The 21,261-nt window shown below is 39.9% G+C and overlaps 1 protein-coding gene across 14 annotated transcripts in view; it reads right to left on the bottom strand.

The window, feature by feature from the left end:
• Positions 1–11,198: 11,198 nt before the first annotated feature.
• The window catches only part of abi2.S (abl-interactor 2 S homeolog), a 35,709-nt gene continuing 25,646 nt past the window's right edge, over positions 11,199–21,261 (bottom strand). For 4 of the 14 annotated variants that reach the window (XM_041577665.1, XM_041577663.1, XM_041577667.1 and 1 more), the window contains 6 exons: positions 19,145–19,269; positions 18,346–18,525; positions 15,300–15,458; positions 14,042–14,128; positions 12,633–12,800; positions 11,224–12,377 (listed from right to left, as the gene is read on the bottom strand). In XM_041577665.1, coding sequence (XP_041433599.1) covers positions 12,202–12,377; positions 12,633–12,800; positions 14,042–14,128; positions 15,300–15,458; positions 18,346–18,525; positions 19,145–19,269 — 895 coding nt within the window. In that variant the 3' untranslated portion in view covers positions 11,224–12,201. 14 annotated transcript variants of the gene reach the window in all.

Here is a 21,261-nt window from a genome sequence, read left to right on the forward strand (position 1 = left end):
TGCCTGCACTTTAGGAGAGAAATGCTTTCTGGCAGGCTGCTGTTTTTCCTTCTCAATGTAACTGAATGTGTCTCAGTGGGACATGGGTTTTTACTATTGAGTGTTGTTCTTAGATCTACCAGGCAGCTGTTATCTTGTGTTAGGGAGCTGCTATCTGGTTACCTTCCCATTGTTCTTTTGTTTGGCTAATGCGGGGGGGGGGGGGTAGGGAGGGGGTGATATCACTCCACCTTGCAGTACAGCAGTAAAGAGTGATTGAAGTTTATCAGAGCAAAAGTCACATGACTTGGGGCAGCTGGGAAATTGACAAAATGTCTAGCCCCATGTCAGATTTCAAAATTGAATATAAAAAAATCTGTTTGCTCTTTTGAGAAATGGATTTCAGTGCCGAATTCTGCTGGAGCAGCACTATTACCTGATTCATTTTGAAAAAAAAATTTTTTCCCATGACAGTATCCCTTTAAGTCTTTGGGAATGAAAAGCCCTAAGTATTTAAACTGTGGTTTTGGAGACTTAAGATTCAAGCTTCTAAGAAGGGGTTTTGATATTGAAGTGTTAATATTCATAATTTCAGTTTTATGTGAGTTTATTCTATACCCCGAGACTTTACCAAAATCCTGAAGTAGATTGAAGATGTCTGGTAATGATTTATTAGCATTTTGTACTATTAATAACAAATAGTCAGAAAAAGCTAAAGATTTAAGGTGGACTTTGCTAATTTTAATTCCTTGAAATGCCTCCAGTTTAGCTAAAGCTCTAATTAAAGGTTCAAGGGAAATGTTAAAGAGGAATGTAGATAATGGACACCCCTGCCTAGTACCCTTCTGAACTTTAAATGGTTTGGATTTTGCACCAGCTATTAATACTTGAGAGATAGGATTGGAGTAGAGATATTTTACAAAGCTATTAAAAGGACCAGTAAAACCAAAAGAATCTTAACCATTAAAGAGATGTCCCCAAACAACATTGTCAAATGCTTTTTCCGCATCCAAACTAATTATTGTGCATGGAATCTCTTACTTTTGTTGGCAAGAGCAACAACTTGTAGAAAAGCTCTAATATTTTTATGTCTTGATTTTTTTAATGATATAGGCCTATAAGAAGCCAGGAGAGCAGGGTCCTTACCTTCTTTAGGGATTATTATCAGGTTTGAAAGGGAACTGGATGGGAGAGATTTCCCATTTAATAATATATCATTAAATAGGTTAGTGAGAAAGGGCCCTATTTTCATTTTCAGTGATTTTTTTTAAAAAATCGGGGGGAGACCATATGGCCCACTAGATTTTTTTCTTCTTTAAATTGTTAATAGTATATATAACTTCTTCTATAGTGATTGGATTATTGAGGTCTTCCAGTTGTTTAGCAGAAAGCCATGGAAGCTCTAAATTTTCTAAAATGTCATTTTTAAACCTGGGATTAGGCTCAGAAGAGGAGTAGAGAGATTCAAAGTACTCTTGAAAAATATTTACAAGTTTTTGGGGATTGTTTGTAAGGGAGCCTTGTTTCTCTTTGATTCTAATCAGAGTGGATTTATTATTGCAACATTTAGAAAGGTTAACTAAAACGTTGTTAGCTTTATTACTTAGATTAGCAAGCTTAGCTTTAGAGTACTGGGCAAAGAGTGAGTCTCTTAGGGTTAACCAAACCTTCAAGGAGGCAGAGACTTCCTTATACTTAATAGAATTATATTGCGAGGGAAAGTTTTTTAAATCGGTATAACAATCCTTTAGCTGGGTGCTTAGTCTAAGAAAGTTGACATTAACTTTACGTATAAGTCAAAAGAAATTTAAGGCTGATATCTCCCCATGTATCACAGCCTTCCAAGGATCCCACATGACAGTTGGTTTTTCAGAGTGTTCACTATTTTCTGTAACAAACAAGTCCCACCTGTCTAGTAGCAATTTGATAAAATCGGGCTGCTCTGCTAAAGAAGTTGGAATAGACCAAGGTACATAGTCTGAAATAGGAGCATGGTCAGAATGAAAAATAGGACCTATGTCAACTGCAACTGTCTTAGCAATACTGTTATTAGAAACAAAAATATAGTCAATTCTGGTGCCCACCATATGTTGTGAGGAAAAATTAGTTAAGTTTTTCTCTATGGGATACAGCAACCTCCAGATGTCAGTCAGATTAGAAGATGAAAGGAACTCCTCAATCCATATAGATTTTTTCCTTGTAAAGCTAGTGTTGGAATCAGTCCTATCTAAAGACCAAACATGAGTTTCATTAAAATCTCCTCCTAGAACAACATTAGACTGTGGGATTGATGAAATTTTCTTCGTTAAATCAACAAAAAAGCTTTCTTTAGTATGGTTTGGGGCATAAACCGAAATAAGATGCCATTTCCTATCATGGATAAACACTTCTACATAAACATCTGCCTTGCTCATCTTTATGCGTTAAAAAGAATTTGGGCATTTAAGTTTCGGTGGAATAGAATTGCTACTCGCCCTTTTTTATTAATAGCCGGAGAGACAGCCATTTCACCGATTCTCTAAGCAGCAAACCATTATCCCCCTCATTAAGGTGGGTTTACTGTAAGAGGGCAATATCACATGTAAGTTTTTTAAGCTGCTGTAAAATGTTTTTTCTTGTAATGATTACAACCGTTCACATTCCATGTAACGAAATTCAATCCCATTTTGTCACGTCAGCAACATTAGTGTAAAGATGAGCTGGCAAAATAAATCACAGAGTACTAAATAGTAATTATGGATCACCATGCGAGAGAACAAACTAGCACATCTGAATTTGAGGATAAATAAACAAGAACACATTTGTGTAGGTATTACGAGAAAGTAAACACCATTTTACAACCACACTAAGTATAATAACAACTAAACTGAGTGAGAACCAGAACAAATGTGACTCCATTATAGGGAATGTTTAGAGGACCTCCTTTTTTTCCTTGGAGTTGAAGACAGCCAACCCTCTAAATAGAGCAGTTGTCAAGAGAGAGAGCACCCCCGACCAGTGCTATAAGGATTACATTTCCTGCAGTAAATCATCTTCACTAGAAAGCACTGGAGAACGACTTTTATGTGAAATAGGAGATCTAGACCTCGATTTATGTTAAAGGTCAGGGGACAAAGTGGGATCCTTAGTAGAAGTTTGGGTCACTTGACGAGATCTCTCGAATCTTTTCCCTATATCAGTGATCCCCAACCAGTAGCTCGTAAGCAACATGTTGCTCTCCATCCCCTTGGATGTTGCTTCCAGTGGCCTCACATCAAGTACTTATTTCTGAATTCCAGGCTTGAAGGCAACTTTTTGTTTCATGAAAACCAGGTGCACTGCCAAACAGAGCCTCTTATAATTTTACAGTCCACATAGGGGCTACCTAATGGCCAATCACAGTCCTTGTTTGGCACCCCAAGAACATTTTTCATGCTAGCGTTGCTCCCCAACTCCTTTTACTTCTGAATGTTGCTCATGGGTTCAAATGGTTGGGGATCCCTGCCCTATATGATCCCTTTGTGTGAGAGAAGATGAGTGATCCGGTTTAGTGTTGAAATTTGGGGGGAGTGAGTTAGTGTTGTTGTGTTTTCCAAGATGTTCCACAAAACGCTGAGCCTCTAAAGATTCCCCAAAGATACGGGGTCCGGAAGGCAGGAAAATGTTTAACTTAGCAGGATATAGTAAGGCAAACTTTATGCCTAGAGAAACCAGTTCTTGGCATGAATTGGAAAATGCCTTCCTTTTTGTGATAATATAACTGAGTAGTCTTGAAAGATAAGAATTTTATTGCCCTCAAATTCGAGCCCCTTAGATTTTTTGAAAGCTTGAAACAGCATTTTTGTCTGAGTAGGCCAGAAATCTGACAATGACGGCTCTAGGTCTAGTCTGATGCAAATCTTTGAGTGGCCCAGATGTGATTCCAGCGGGATCCCTCGTTTTTGAGGGATAATTTTTGTGATAATCTTAAAGAATCAGTTTTATGAGATTCCGAAATTCCTACAAATCTTAGATTATTACGTCTGGAGCGATTCTCCAATTCATCCACTTTAAGACAAAGTTCGTGTACATTTTTCTAAAAAGTCAATTTTCTTCTGAGCCCTAAATGTGTCATCATAAATGGATGAAACTGTGGCTTCCATTTCCGAGATTTTTTTGTCATGACTACCCAGTTGCTGAGAGATTTTACTTATTTCCGTTTGAAGTTTTCCTATCGCTTTATCGATGGCTTGTTCAATGACTGGATTCAGAAGCCTTGCCACTTCGACAGCAATTTCTGTAGGCTCTTGTTCAACAGCAGACTCCTGGGAAAGCGTTTTTTGAGATTGGCATAGAACAGGCAAATTAGGAATTGTTGTTTTGTGTTTTTCTTAACCTGTTTCTCATAAGTTTTACCCATGAATTTGGATGACATCATGGGAATTGATAAAAATTGGTGATGACAACCAATATCAGAGAAATCTGACAAAAATAACCTCTCCTTTTTTGGCTGTTTTACAGTATTATATTCTTTCCTATGTTTTTATTTGTTCTAGCCAAAAAGTAGCTTAAGGAGTGAGAATGCCTCAGAAACACTTCAAAATATCAGCAAAGTCCCACCAAAACCGTGTGTCAAGCTCAAATACTTGTGAATAGAAGTATTTGTGTCAAAGCTGCAGTTCAGAATTAATGATCCTTAGGAACTGCCACAAGATGGCGTCGCTGCGCTGATGAAAAACTTCACATTCACTGCTGAGCTCAACGTAGCAGAAACTCTGGACACCATAACTAGCAATTTAAACTACTGAGGTAAACTTTAAAGCCGCCAGTGGTCTTGATTGTTACAGAGCCTTTCTGGAAAGCCCGTAATAAAGAAGCCAGGACCCTAAGCCGCCATTTTCTCTACAACCTTTACTTTAGGACACTTCCTCAGGAAAAAGACGGTCCACTGCCTCACAGAACGGATTACACCTAATGTTCCAAAGAATCTCGCCAATATCTTCCTTGACCTAAGAAGCCAGCCGCGGGAAAAAGCAGGCAAGTTTGACAGACTTTTGCACTGGTCCGTGGAGCGCCGCTCTTAAACCTCCATACCCTTTAGGCACCGAACCTGGAAGCCTTATGTACTCGTTGGAAGTTCTTCACAACCAGTAGAGGGCACCCTTATTATACAATTAACTTTTTTAAAAATAAAGGTTAAGTAACATGTCATGAGAAGGGTACGGAATAAAAACTAGCTGGAGGGTGGATGGCTGGTTACCTAGTGTGTGACAAAAATGTACTCTATTTAAACTGTAAGAGGCAGTGAAATAAAAATGTCTGATCGTAGAATCATGTAAGTGTAATAGATACAACCGGCACACGAGTCCAAAATCAAGCAGGGACAAGCCCTTGATGTGTTTATTTGCAAAGTGCAACGTTTCGGGGTAAAACCCTTTGTCAAGCGATCATAGAATCATACACTGATACATTTAGAAAGAGTACAGAAATAATAAAAAGAGAAGAAAAGAAAGCAAAAATCCTAAATAAGGAAGAGGATAGTAAGAATGCCTAACAAGGGGTGAAAACAGGATCCCGGGATACAGAAGCAGGGTGAAACATACTCTAAGGGGGTTATTTATGAAAGTCTGAATTTATCTCAATCAGAGCCGGGCCAACCCTGCCAGGGGCCCTAGGCAACCTGGCGGGCCACGGCGCCGGCTCAGTGCGCGCGAAACGGCGCTCCAGCGCGCATGCGCAAAACGGCACTCCAGCGCGCATGCAGAAGCGCATTTTCCGGAAGATTACACTCACTAGCCTGCGAGAGACGGGTCCAGACACGGGGTAGGCGACAGAGCAGGTACGTGCCTGGCGCCCCCCCAGCTTTGCGCCCTAGGCACGTGCCTACTCTGCCTACCCCTAGTTCCGGCCCTGATCTCAATATTTTCTGAAAAAAACTCCGACCAAATCCGCGCAGGTTTTTTTTATTAAACTTTCCCCAAAATTTTGTTTGCAGGAAAAAATCGTGAAAAAAAACTATTTTCACGTTTTTTTTCGGATTTTTCATCCAATTTTCAAGATTTTTTACCCGAAAAATTCAGGGTATTGCCAAAAAAGGTTTGAGATGCCCGATTTTCAGATTCGGACTTTTCCATCCTCTGGGTTTAATACATTTTGAAAGAGTCGTGATTTTTTTTGTCTGATTTTATAAAAAAAGAAAAAACATGAAATTTTTTGTGATTTTTGCATTCGGAGTTTAGTAAATAACCCCCTAAGCAACAGCAATGCATTCTCTTGAATGAATTATAGACCATGAATGAAAGAAGTGCAGTAACACTAAGAACTGGCCACCTCTGTGTCTGAGGTATAGGGGCAGGTAAGGCAATACAGGTATAGGACCTGTTCAGCGTTGGACCTGCTCCATAGAGCCATGGGGGGGTAGAGGGACAAAAGGGGGCCCTACCACTGGGGGGGGGGGTTCCTCATGTGGCAGCCCCAGTGGGCCCTGATCCCCCAGTCCGACCCTGGACCTGTTATTCAGAATGCTCGGGACCTGGGGTTTGCTGGATAACAGATCTTTCTGTTATTTGGATCTTCATACCTCAAGTCTATTAGAAAATCATGTAAACATTAAATAAACCCAATAGGCTTGTTTTGCTTCCAGTAAGGATTAATTATATCCTAGTTTGGATTAAATACAAGATACTGTTTTATTATTACAGAGAAAAAGAAAATCGATTTTAAAAATTTGTATTATTTGATTATAATGGAGTCTATGAGAGATGGCCTTTCCGTAATTCAGAGCTTTCTATATAATAGGTTTCCGGATAACTGATCCCATATCTGTATATAATTGACAGCTGAGATGTTTAAATACATGTATAATAGGTATGGATGTGTTTTGGTTTCATGTTTAATTTACAAACTACTTTTATTATACAGCTTATGTGTGGGAGACAGGTCCCTTTTAAACTTTAGGATAAAGATATTTTGTATATTGAATAATGTGCTCAGAGCACAAAGCAGAAAAACACAATACCATTTCCATGCATCATAACAACAGAACTTATGAGAAACAAAGAACCAATTCAATGTTTAAAACCCCAGAGCAAAAGAAAGGATAAATGCAGTGTCTATTCCATGTATAATACCCCGGAACACATGGCTGATAAATAGCGCTAATTCCATGAACAGTACTACCAAAACTCCATGTATTATACCACCAGAGCACATTGCGAGATACAGTTGTGTTCAGAATAAAAGCAGTCCATCATCACTCACCTGATCACTAATCTTAGTAGAAATTCTATTTCTACATGGCAAATAATTCACTAGTAGGTGTAGTAGAGTAATAGAAAACCAACAGACCCAACAGTTATGACATGCTGCTGATTCTGTCATTGACTTGTTCCAAATAATAGCAGTGGGGAGTTCAATTAGTGAGGTCATTCAGTCTGTGAAAAAACAGGACTATGGGGGGGTTGTGGATGCACACCTGAGGCCAGTTTCAAAAAGTTTAAAGCCCTGTCTAAGTAATTCAAGTAAATATGCAAGTGCATGTAATTTTGAAACAGGGTTTTTTTGTTACAAAGTTATGATCATAATATTGATAAGCCACCATACCACGTCAAGGTAAAACCCCACATGGTGGTCCCTAACTTATTTAGCTTTAGTCATAGTAAAAAAGGAATATTACCTCTCTGTGTAGTAACAATTCTTTATGTAAACATCTCCTGTGCTTTGGTTTCAAACTCTGTGCTAAATCCTCCCCCGCCAACTGCTGAGTGGCTTTTAAGAGGGAGAGACTGCCTTAACCCGTTTCAAAATTACATGCACTTGCATATTTACTTGAATTACTTAGACAGGGCTTTAAACTTTTTGAAATTGGCCTCAGGTGTGCATCCACAACCCCCCCCCCCATAGTTGTGAAAAAACAGGAGTCAACTTCGGCCCTTATTTAAGGAAGGAAGGAGCAAATGTTGTGCATGTTGGTTATGGTGCATTTCTCTCTGAAAGTAAAATGGGTCGTTCCAGACATTATTCAGAAGAACAAAGTACTTTGATCAAAAAGTTGATGGGAGAGGGGAAAATATATAAAGACGTGCAGAAATCACAGGCTGCTCAGCTAAAATGATTTAAAATGATTTAAAATGGAAACCAAAACCTGAAGAACGTTAAAGATAATGAAAATCAACGATTCAAATGGATAGAAGAATAGCCAAAATGGCAAAGACTCAGCCAATGATCAGCTCCTGGAAGATCAACGAAGAGTTACCTGTGAGTACTGTTACAATTAAAGACTTCTATGTGACGCCAAGCTATCGGCAAGAAGCCCCTTAAAGTCCCATTGTTGAAAAAAAGACCTGCTGAAGAGGTTACAATTTGCCACAAGAACACATTGACTGGTCTATAGAGAAATGGTGCAACATTTTGTGGACTGATGAAAACAAGATTGTTCTTTTTGGGTCTAGGGGCCACAGATAGTTTGTCAGACGACCCCCAAACACTGAATTAAAGCCACAGTACACCATGAAGACAGATTGTTCACACATATAATCCCCCCTGCATTGTTCATCCCTGTGACATCTCTATTGTTCAAGCCCTGTACTGTTCACACCTGAGAGCCAGAGCCTGACTGAAACTGCGCATATTGGTCACCTGTTCACACTTTATATAAAATGCTGGAGGGACACCAGTACTGTGTGTAGCCCAGTATGAAATGTCCATCTTAGAGTCCTGATAGGTTTCCCTGTCTCCTGCTCTATTCTGCCTTCCCTATGCTCCCTGTGTGTGCCATTCTCTGCTTGCCCAGTGCTTCTTGTGTGTGCCATACTTTGCCTGTCTAGTGCTGCCTAGGTGTGCCATTTTCTGCTTGCCCAGTGCTGCTGGTGTGTGCCATTCTCTGCTTGCCCAGTGCTGCTTGTGTGTGCCATTCTCTGCTTGCCCTAGGCTACCTGTGAAATGTAGCATTTGGAAATTGTTGTTAGGGGTCCCTAAGGTGTTTAATCATGTGTTGGGGGGTTGTTGTATTATCCACAGGGGAGGAGGAGGCATAAGGATTTAAGGGTATGTTTTAACATGACTTCACATATGAGTGATGAGGGATTTCCCTGCAGTGAGCACCAACCATTTGGTTATTTGGTGTGCTACCACCGTTAATGTGGACATGTTCTTAAAAGTTCTTGTGGTAACGTGATTGTTGTTTACAGTGAGTGTGGTTTAAAAAGGGGGAGTGTTCCATTCTATTATTGGCCCTCCACCACGTAGGCCATAAAAATTTCGGCCCTCTGTTCCACAGAAGTTGGTCAGCACTGATTTATGGAATTGGCACTGTATTTTGTAGTGGTATTATGCATGGAGTTGCCACCAATTTACAGTTGTGTTCAGAATAATAGCAGGGTGTTTAAAAAAGTGAATAAAGCTCAAAATACTTTTAATAGCTTTTATTTCCATACACGCGTATGTATTAGGAGCACTGCACTTTTTTTTTTCGATTCCAAATAAAAAAAAGTGTCTGCATTCTTCTTTATAAACAAACATTCACTGTATAAACTGAAAAATGTTTCAAGATGTTACTTTCCTTTGAATCACTGAACTAATATTTAGTTGTATAAGTAGTGTTTCTGAGAACTGCTGCACATCTGTGTTGCATTGAGTCGACCAACTTCTGGCAATTGTTGTATTCCACAATTCTTCTGCATTTCTTGGTTTTGCCTCAGAAATAGCATTTTTGAGGTCACCCCACAAATTTTCTATTGGATTAAGCTCTGGGCAGACCACTCCATAACATCAATCTTGTTGGTCTGGAACCAAGATGTTGCTCGTTTACTGGTGTGTTTGGGGTCGTTGTCTTGTTAAAACCCCAAATTCAAGGGCATTTCCTCTTCAGCATAAGGCAACATGACCTCTTCACATATTTTGATGTATTGAAACTGATCCATGATCCCTGGTATGTGATAAATAGGCCCAACACCATAGTATGAGAAACATCCTCATATCATGATGCTTGTGTCACCATGCTTCACACTGTTCTGTGGCTTAAATTCAGTGTTTGGGGTTCATCTAACAAACTATCTGTGGCCCCTAGACCCAAAAAGAACAATCTTGCTTTCATCAGTCCACAAAATGTTGCACCATTTCTCTATAGACCAATCAATGTGTTCTTTGGCAAATTGTCTTCAGAACGTCTTTTTTTTCCCCAACAATGGGACTTTGCGGGGGCTTCTTGCCGATAGCTTGGCTTCACATAGGCATCTTCTAATTGTAACAGTACTCACCGGTAACTTTACAACTTCTTTGATCTTCCTGGAACTGATCATTGGCTTTGCCATTTCGGCTATTCTATCCATTTGAATGGTAGTTTTCAGTTTTCTTCCACGTCTTTCAAGTTTTGGTTGCCATTTTAAAGCATTTGAGATCATTTTAGCTGAGCGGCCTATCATTTTCTGCACTTTTTTCATGTTTTTCCCTCTTAAATCAACAAAGTACTTCTGAACAATGTCTGGAACAACTCATTTTACTCAGACTTTCAGAGAGAAATGCACCATAACCAGCATGTACAACATTTGCCGCCATCCTTCCTTAAATAAGGACAGTAATTGACACCAGTTTTTACACAGACTGAATGACCTCACTAGTTGAACTCCACACTGGCATTATTTGGAACAAGCTGTTATTACTTTGAACACTACTATTATTTGGAACAAGCCTCAATTAATAATTCAATTACACAGAATCAGCAGCATGCATGTCATGACTGTTGGGTTTCTATTACTCTACTACACCTACTATTAAATAGTTTGCCATGTAGAAATATAATTTCTACCAAAAACAGTGATTGATCAGGTTAGTGATGTTGGACTGCTATTATTCTGAACACAACTCTATGAGCTGTTTATGCAATATATTTTTTATAGACACCTACACTGCTTGGGGGCAAAGTTTTCTTTTAAAAGGGGATGAACACTCACTTGTGTTACATTGTGCTGAAAGTGTAATCGAATTTGTGAAATGTGCACTAAGTTTATAGTCCAAGAGACAATACCAAAATGGGGTGGTAATTGGGAGCAGTGTGTTCTCCAATAAGAATGCCATAGAATTGCCATTACTTTGTGTAATATAAAGCCAAGTTATTAAATGTCGGTTTTTTTTGCTAACTCCCAAAATGTGTTCCGTGTATGAGGAGTTAAAGGAATAGATGGCAATGGGAGGGGATTTGGCATGTTTAAAATGTAACTTGTGCAAGTCCAATTGCAAGCGTACAGAACGATATTCGCAGAAAGCAAGAAAAGAACAAAACCTTTATAGTGGAGCTTAGTCGCTTTTTATTTTCCAAACACCAGAAATCTGGTAAAAATGATTCAACCTTTATGGCAGAGAAGGCTGCAATGCATTGCTGTAGTGTCGCAATACAGGATTGTGCAACCTTCTGATTAAACAAACAGCTTCTCCCAAAAGAACGTTCCAGTTTCAGTAACGAATAAGAAATAATACATAAGGGTCTTAATACCAAAAAAATCATATAGACTGTTTGCATTAACTATACAGCTTTACTGTAATCATGCCAATATGTTATTCCTGAAACAGTGGAGGACTGCAGCTCGTTTAGATTGCTAAATACGCCACATTCATCTGTATCCATTCTGTACGGAAAGAATTTCAGCAGCAGCATCATTTCCCCATAGGGTAGTGTTTCAGAGAAGTAGGAAGGAATAACTCACATTATGTGCCACAGACACATAGAAAATGATTGGTGCACCACGGCCTGTGAAAGGAGGTGCCGATTCTATACTCTTTGGTGGCTGATTCAGGTTATTACACTTTATTGTGCTTATGTTATAAAAATACATGAAACGGAAAATCTGCCTCATGCTCCTCACTTATTCAAAGAGGATCCATTTTATTCCTCATACAATGTGGCCGCAGATCTGGAAATAACTACTTCAGCTGGGAACACGGCACAGCAAAAACATATATCAAATACTTGGAAATGACGGGGTACCTCACCCGTAATTACATCCCGTGAACGTGGGACTGTGGGGGTAGAAGAGACAAAACAAGGGTAAGCAATGCCAGGATTTTTTTTCCCCAACCAAAAAAAAATTAATGATTTCAATAAACCAGAGCTGCTGCGATGAAAAAACACTTTGTTCAAATAACCGGCACCGCTAATTTGTAATCATAAAATAAAAGTTTGATCACAAAGATCTTTCTCTCCATTCACTTGTTTGGCCCATGTCAATGTGGGAAGTCACATATCAGCTGGAAAGTTTCATTTGTGAGTTATTATTCAGAATAGTGCATGATAGATTCCACATAGTTGCCTGGGAAAAGGCCCGTCACTCCATTCATGACTCCCTCGTACCAACCATCATCATTCTTCTTAATGACGTATATAATGGCTCCTTCCTGAAAGGATAGCTCGTCCTCTTTGTCTTTTGCGTAGTCGTAAATTGCAACAACTAAAGGAAAAAAATAATGAGCTTAGTATATCGTGAATGAGTCGGGGGGGGGGGTAGCAATAATGAAATAATTGAAAGTATATATGAACCTTCCATCACTGGCATGTCTATGACACAAATGTGAATAAGAGTTTCCGCTCAGCTCTTCCAGATATGTTGCTAATGTTTTGTCGGCATTTTACTCAACAATGAACATTCCCTCATTACTGTCTGCATTTACTATTGGCATGAAAGAGGCAATGTTGCTTTACAAACCTTTCTCTAGATAAGTCCTTGGAGCCCAAGAGGGGTCTTCTTCCGCATATGGATCACTGTATTCTACTACAGCGGCTTCTTCTTCTTCATAGTCTTGGGGAGGGGGAGGGGGTGATTCGTCAAAGACAGGCTCTTCTGCAGGAGGTGGTGGAGGCGGGGTTTCTGTTACTATGGGAGGAAAGAAATGAAGATCAGCCATACAGCTTATACTTCAATGGGCTAGCACTCGACAATTTGTATTTCATATTTGCCCAACTGACCCATATTGGACTTATGATGGAGGAGAGAATTAATCCCCCATTATACAAAATTCAGTCCTGTATAAATACCGAAAATGCTCCACGGCAGCTAGTGTTATCATCCCCCCCCCAGGCTTTTCCCAATTGCTACTTAAAGGGGAAGGAAACCTCGTCGGCGCTAACCCCCCTCCCCCCCTCCCGTGTATTGCCCCCCCTCCCTCCCCCCCCTGGCCTACCCCTCCCGCTGGGCAAATGCCCCTAACTTGTTACTTACCCTTCTGCGCAGGTCCAGTCCAGGGAGTTCACAGCCGACATCTTCTTCCACGCGATCTTCTTCCTCCTTTGACCAGCGTTTTGGCGCATGCGCAGTAGGAGCATTTCGCCGGTATGAATCTACACGCGCATGCGCAGTAGATCGTACCGGCGAAATGATCCTACTGCGCATGCGCGGTCAAAGGAGGAAGAAGATCGCGTGGAAGAAGATGTCGGCTGTGAACTCCCTGGAGTGGACCTGCGCAGAAGGGTAAGTAACAAGTTAGGGGCATTTGCCCAGCGGGAGGGGTAGGCCAGGGGGGAGGAGGGGCAATACACGGGAGGGGGGGTGGGGGGTTAGCGCCGAGGAGGTTTCCTTCCCCTTTAAACTATGACAAAAACAACACACAATATGCCAACAGGCCCATAACCTAATCAAACAAGCAATACTTGGCAAAATTACAGCTCTCCTTATGCCGCAAAAAAAAAATAACGTAATAAAACAATTTCTTACTCTGGAGGGAAACATCTAATATTATGCCAATGTTTAAATGTATTCCAATAGCACCTCCTGCACTGTTGCATCAAATGATATGTAACTTTAGGACAGGGGCTGTTCTCTTTCTGGCTTAGTCTTTTACAGTCTTCAGTCTTTTTTTTTTTATACACATGGAAGACGAGAGAGAGAGAGAGAGAGAGAGAGAGAGAGAGAGAGAGAGAGAGAGCTACCCTATGCCTAAGTCCTCTAACGCCTTGGTACCATGACAAACCCTCTTAAAGCTGGTGCATCCCAGGACTACTTGCAGTTGGTGATGATGTGGGAACAATTGATGTGGGTATGCAAACTATTTTGGGAGGAGTTCCTCCTTTTCAAGCACTTTAACATTTGCTCAGGATGAAGAGTCATGTGGAACTTACTGTTTTCTTGAACTCTAGCCACAAATCCCATCAAAGGCAGCTGTGGCGTTACTTGTAGAATGGAGGGAGGAGGAGGAGCATGTGACACTAAAAAGAAGTGGTTTTATCAACAAAATGAATAGCTGCTCTGTAAATGTGCATTTGTTCAAAAGATACAAGTCATTCAGTCTTATATTATCAAAAGAGAAGATAAATTCATCCATATTTCCACATAGTTTCATATAATATATGCAGAATTATGCAGAATAACCAATTTGTATGCCTAGTAGATTAAGGAGATCACCAGGATTCATAAATAACATTTTATTTCTTTATAAAGTGTCTATGTGCGCATTGCTGGTGATGTATCGAATGTTCATGGGTATACATATTTGATTTACACCGCGCACACGCCACAAGTTCCCTAGCAGTGGCTTTTTTGTGCATTCCATTACTTGATAACACAGTGGATTTTGGCCTTGACTATAAATAACAAATAAAAAAAATAAACAAATACAAAAAGTATTGTAGAAGTGATACCTATATTGGCTAACAATAAAAATACATTGCAAGCTTTCCGAGCACCAAGGCCCCTTCGTCAGGCAAAATACAAATAAAAGCTAGAAAGGCACAGCATATATTCTGTTAGATCAGTGAAAGGTATTCATGGACAATAAATTAGGAAGTTACAGATAGATAGAGATCAAATGTAGAGATAATACAATGAATTAGGGTGGGTTGTAAATAGTCCAGGAGTCTGGATTCAGTCAGGTCACATAGTGTGACATGAAACCAGACCCTAAATTAGGGCCCTGTCTTAATGTGTTAACTTATCTCTACAATTGATCTCTATCTATCTGTAACTTCCTAATTTATTGCCCATGAATACCTTTCACTGATCTAACAGAATATATGCTGTGCCTTTCTAGCTTTTATTTGTATTTTGCCTGACGAAGGGGCCTTGGTGCTCGGAAAGCTTGCAATGTATTTTTATTGTTAGCCAATGTAGGTATCACTTCTACAATACTTTTTGCATTTACTTTTTTTTATTTTTGCTACTGGCTAACACGGTACCACAGTTTTTGTTTTGGCCTTGTCTATGAAACTGTACCAACATGAGAACTCATAAAAGCAGATACAATTGGGTAAAAATTGCAGTTTTGGTTCTTCTGTCCATAATTAAATGCAACCTCAGAGAAAAACCTGCTGATTTTTCTCCACCTGCGTACTGTGTATGGAGAAAAAGCGGATGCCTTTGAAGTTGGCTAAACTCTTTTACCTATGTTTTGGCTGTAAAAAGGTCCTCCATTTATCTGGTTTTGAAGGCTGGGCTGAGAAGTCAATGATGGAGGACGCCGATAGGGCAGAGAGCCTCCAATTGATGGTGGATTGTGCCGAGATACTGGTCTATTCATACTGTAAAACTGCGCAGGATTCCCTAAAAGTGGGAAAAGGATTAAAAATGAAAAAAATATGGTGAAGTGCTTGGGTATTAAGTAATATCTTGACACAGCTAGGCATTTTTCTTCGTATAGTCATAAAATAAATAAAAAAGGCATTAGTCTTTTACTGCGAAAGGAAATATTTATTGGCTTTTTAGGCTGCATTTTGTGAGAGATGCTAAAACAACGTTTTCTCCCATAAAGTATGATGACTTACTAATGCCTCGCCAGGGCCGACGCGTTTCCCCTAACAGGCTCTTGGAAGAAGCCTTCTAGGCGAAACGCGTCAGCGGTGAAGAGGCATTGTGGAAGTGTGCAAGCATGAAGCTGGGACTTGCGCAGTGAGGTCTGGGAGACACAGAGCTGCTGCAGAGATCCACATTGTTTTTAGAAAAAGCCATTGAAAAAAGAACGTTGAAAGCTGGTCATTTCTGTCCTTGGTTTTGAGATATGCAGAAACAATTCCTGTGTTTGTGATACTCGCACGTGTGGGAACAAACTATACCCTTATTCCTCTTAATTACCACTGAATGAATGGATGTGCAATTTTTTAAAGGAGAAGGTAAGTCTTCTTCCACTTGGGGACCCTCAAGTGATTGTATTGACTTACCTGAAACTCCGGGCCGGTGCTCCTAACAGCAGAAAACTGTGCCGGGGTTCTTCCAGGAAGCACCACAGAGTGCTCCTCTTCCAGCCTCTTCTTTCTTCTCGCAGCTGCGCATGCGCAGTAGAGCGAAGAGCTGGACTTTAACTAAAAAGTCGGCTATTTCTTTCTACTGCACATGCGTCTGCCCCGGGAAGAGGATCACTCTGTTGTGCTCGCTGGAAGAACCCCGGGCCAGTGCAGTTTTCTGCTGATAGGAGCACCAGCCCGGGGTTTCAGGTAAGTATATACAATCACTTGGGGTGCCTTACATTTGCCAAATGTTAGGCACCCCCAAGTGGAAGACGACTTTCCTTCTCCTTTAAGCACTGAAGGTGTGTGTTTGGATTGAGAACGCTGCACTACATATTTTTTCTGTTTTTTCCCAAAAAAACTTGTTTGAGGGACACCGCAATCCCCATTTGGAATAGGATTTCAAATGATGCAGAAAGAGAAGAACTGTTTCCCCTTTAAGTTTGTTAGTAGCACCACTAATTAAATATACAGTACCTGAAGCAGATGTCCGTTTCAACATATATAGGAGTGCATACACAAAAAATATACTTTCCTTCCCTCATGTGATGGTTCCTGAGTGGACAGGTAGTACTAATCTGTATTAAAGGGGTAGTTCACCTTTGAATTTACATTTTAGTAGGATGTAGAGATATGATATTCTGAGACAGTTTGCAATTGGTTTTCATTTATTATTATTTGTGGTTTTGAGTTATTTAGCTTTTTATTCAGCGACTCTCCAGCAATCTGGTTGCTAGGGTCCAAATTACCCTAGCAACCCTGCATTGATTTGAATAAGAGACTGGAATATGAATAGGAGAGGGCCTGATTAGAAAGACGAATAATAAAAAGTAGCAATAACGATACAGTTGTAGCATTACAGAGCTTTTGATTATTAGGTGGGTTCAGTGACGCCCATCTGAAAGATGGAAGCAATCAGAAGAAAAAGGCAAATAATTAAAAAGCTATGAAAAATAAATAATAAAGACCAATTGAAACATTGCTTATAATTGGTAATTCTATAAAATACTTAAAGTGAACTTAAAGGTAAACAACCCTTTAATTACTAATCAGTCTTGTATTGTGACATTTCTATCCGGAAATATTGTATATAGTGAGTTGGTCCCTAAGCTCAGTTAACAGACAGTAGAGCATGTGCAGGGAATCAGCCGATGGGGCATCTTTGGATGAACAGATCTTCCCTGCTAAAGGGCTGTGGTTGGCCTGGGGTGGTGCAGAAGCTCAAACATAATGATGAACACTTCTAGACTACTTCTTTAATTAGGCTTTAGCTCTTTAAAGGGATACTGTCATGGGAAGTTTTTTTTTTTTTGCAAAATGCATCAGTTAATAGTGATGCTGCAGCAGAACTCTGCATTGAAATTCGTTTCTCAAAAGAGCAAACAGATTTTTTTATATTTAATTTTGAAAATCTGACATGGGGCTAGACATATTGTCAGTTTCCCAGGAGCCCCCAGTCATGTGACTTGTGCTCTGATAAACTTCAGTCACTCTTTACTGCTGTACCGCAAGTTGGAGTGATATAATCCCCTCCCTTTCCCCCTCCAGCAGCCTAACAACAGAACAATGGGAAGGTAACCAGATAACAGCTGCCTGGTAGATCTAGGAACAGCACTCAATAGTAAAAATCCATGTCAAACTGCGACTCCTTCAGTTACATTGTGTAGGAGAACCAATAGCCTGTTTGAACGCCGTTCCATCCTAAAGTGCTGGCTCTTTCTGAAAGCACAATGGCAAAATGACCTGAGATGGCTGCCTACACACAAAAATTATAACTAAAATAATGCACTTGCTGGTTCAGGAATGAAATGTTATATTTATTATTTGCAGTGTAAACCGTGTCATTTAGAAATAAAAACATCAGAAAAATCATGACAGAATCCCTTTAAGCAAACAACTAAAACTGGGCTCCAATAATTAGTAGTTGCACTGCTAGTTTTATGCACACAATATCACGATAAACTTAAATAACATGCAAGATTAACATTAGATAGATCTATATATTTAAAACAGGTCCACATACTTTGAGAATGAAGCAATTCACTTACGATGCAGTATAAAATATAAAGGTTAATTGAAACAGGCTGTGTAATATGTGCATATGTGCAAGTGAACAGGTTACACAGGAATCCATGCATAGAGATGTGTGAGCTTCACTTGACTATTTCATTTCCAGCCCCACAATGTGAGCATCTCCACACACTCACCTGTAGGAGGAGCAGAGGAAACAGCAGGGGGAGTTGGAGAGGTGAAACCATCAGCAGGGGGTTGTGCTCCTACAGCAGCATCAGGGGTGGTTGAGGAGGGAGGGACAGTAGCAGCAGGGATATGTGAGACAGGGGCAGAGGTAACAGGGATGGGGGGAGTGCCAGCTGAGCCAGCAGGGGCTATTTGGAAAGAGGAAGAGGTGAGGTTAATAAGGAAATAAAGTTAGACGGTATTAGAGATGCTATCAGGAACTTCAGTGTTAGGTGTTTAGTAAAACAAACTAAGGACTCGTCATTCACGGCAAGCAGTGGAAGAGCTTCATGCACAGGAAAAAGCCTGCCTATAAAGGATGATGATAATTCTTCTGTAAAAACAATCATTTTAAAGATACCATACCTGGACCTATTCAAAAGAAAATTTGATTTGAAATTCGATGTAAATGCAACACCCGCCAAAAAAATAATTGCACATGTTTAGAGCTTATAACACTATTTATACATGGGGTTATTAGTCTATTTTCAACAGATCCAGAATCAGGGGGATAGTTGTGACCTGACATCTATGTAAAACATTGGTTGGAGCTGCTATACTGCTTGCATGCAGAAGCACTCTCTTGAATCTTTATGTGATATATGGACACTGTTCTAATACAGCCTACAAACAGTACGTTATTGCCAGTATGGCAGAGCTCACCTACATGAAGGAAAATTTGCAAAAAGATGGTTGTAAGAATACATTATTGTGTCTGATGGAGTGAGGATGTTTGTAGCAGTACACTGTCATTTTAAGCAATCTTACCTGGAAAAACACTTGGAGGAGAAGGGGTGGGGACAGCAATGGGGACGCCCACACTCCCACTTCCACTATTTTCACGGCTGCTGCTCCTGCTACTGGGATGACTGCCTCCACTACTCCCACTGCTACTACAAAAATTGAACATAAGTGTTAGGTGCTCTGTGGTAGCAAAGTAATTAACCTTAACAGTTAATACCCTATCATTTGAACCTATTGGGGATACAAGTGGCACTAATGAACCTGCTCCAATCATATTACTTTCACTTGAATCGGAAGCAACGCACCAGCAAGCATCTACGATTAACACTTGATCAGCTCTTGAGTGCTAACTGCAGGGTGCAGGTGGATATGCAGCACTTGCCACTCAAAAATCCCAGGGTAAGTACCTGCATTTTAGTTGCTGCTATAAGTGGGGTGATCAAAATGCCCAAAGTGCCACAAGAAACTGGAAGCTTATTTTGCCTAAAAGAGAGGCAGTATTACAGAAAGCACTTTAATGATTGAGATGTGCGGTTAGTTACCACGGAGTCTGGTTGGAACCTGTTACTACTGAAAACTGCACATGGAAGAAAGGAGAAGGTACCCTGCAACCTCAGGGCCAGTTGTGATGCTATACAGGAGAAGCAGGAAGGTGTGGATGGAAAATTATGTGGGAATACAAGGGATGCCAAAATTATGAAAAACAACAACAACTTTTGCGTTAATAAGTTAGTTTTGTCCAGCTTTCTGAGATACACTAAAGCATCTTTTTTAATGCAAAGGGATTCTGTCATGATTTTTATGATGTAGTTTTTATTTCTAAATTACACTGCAAATAATTCACACTACAATATTCCTTCAGCTACATACTCAGTGTAGCTGAAGGAGTCACAGTGGGACATGGATTTTTACTATTGAGTGCTGTTCTTAGATCTACCAGGCAGCTGTTATCTGGTTACCTTCCCATTGTCCTATTGTAAGGCTGCGGGAGGGGATGATATCACTCCAAATTGAGCACAGCAGCAAAGACTGACTGAAGTTTATCAGAGCACACGTCACATGACTGGGGGCTCCTGGGAAACTGACAATATGTCTTGCCCCATGTCACGTTTCAAAATGAAATATAAAAAAATCTGTTTGCTCTTTTGAGAAACTAATTTCAGTACAGAATTCTGCTGCAGCATCACTATTAGCTGATGCATTTTGAAAAAAACCATTTTTTTCCCATGACAGTATCCCTTTAACACTGTTCAAAAAGGTATAAAACACCTGAAAGTACAAAAAATTTTAGTATTGTTTAGGAAGTTTAGGAAGTAAAACTCCAGCTGCAAAATAGAAAAAGTAACGATTAAGGATTTGATTACTTTTTACGTTGGTGCCGCTTCATACATTCGTGGCCAAAAATAGCACTTTTTTCAAATAATTTACAAAATGACTTTCATGGTTAAGACTATAGAACTTTTATCCCATACAGAGCTGATCTAGAAAAAAAAATAGATTAGCAAAATTGACACCCAAGCATAATCAAACGCATATATAGCCCTGAATGAACTAGATCTCTCTACAGACAGATTGGATCACTCTTCTTCTCCCAGATTTTCAGGATGCCCTCTTCCAAAGTGTGTTTTTTCATTTCCATTTCTACTGGTTTCTGAACACGCGTCAAGTGCAAGAAAACGCAACATGTGGCTTCTTATCAAACGCGATGAAACATAAATGGAGTAACTTGGAACGCTTGGAAAAAGAACCAGGCGGAATATAATGGAATCTATTATCGAATGCATTTACTTGTGCTCAAACATGCATCTCAAATGCATAAAAAACTGTGTATGAGCCCTTAACTGTGGGTTATAATCCCTACTTCATTTTGTTTTCTAAGATGCTGGGGTTCTATAAGAAAACATGTAGACTTATGACGATATATGTGATTTGAAGACGCAATGGAATATAGTTGGGGGGTATATTTTTGAGTATGCATATTGATTGGTGGTACTGTATCACAGAAAAGTCTGTTAAAAAAATAAACCAATCAAGTTTATGAAAGATATGACTTACTATACATATAACATAGAATAAGACACACATAGACTATCCCCCCACCCCCATGTCAAACTTAACAATAAAACGGTTTAGGTTTTACA

The sequence above is a fragment of the Xenopus laevis genome, chromosome 9_10S (genome assembly GCF_017654675.1).
Source record: "Xenopus laevis strain J_2021 chromosome 9_10S, Xenopus_laevis_v10.1, whole genome shotgun sequence".
Taxonomy (NCBI): domain Eukaryota; kingdom Metazoa; phylum Chordata; class Amphibia; order Anura; family Pipidae; genus Xenopus; species Xenopus laevis.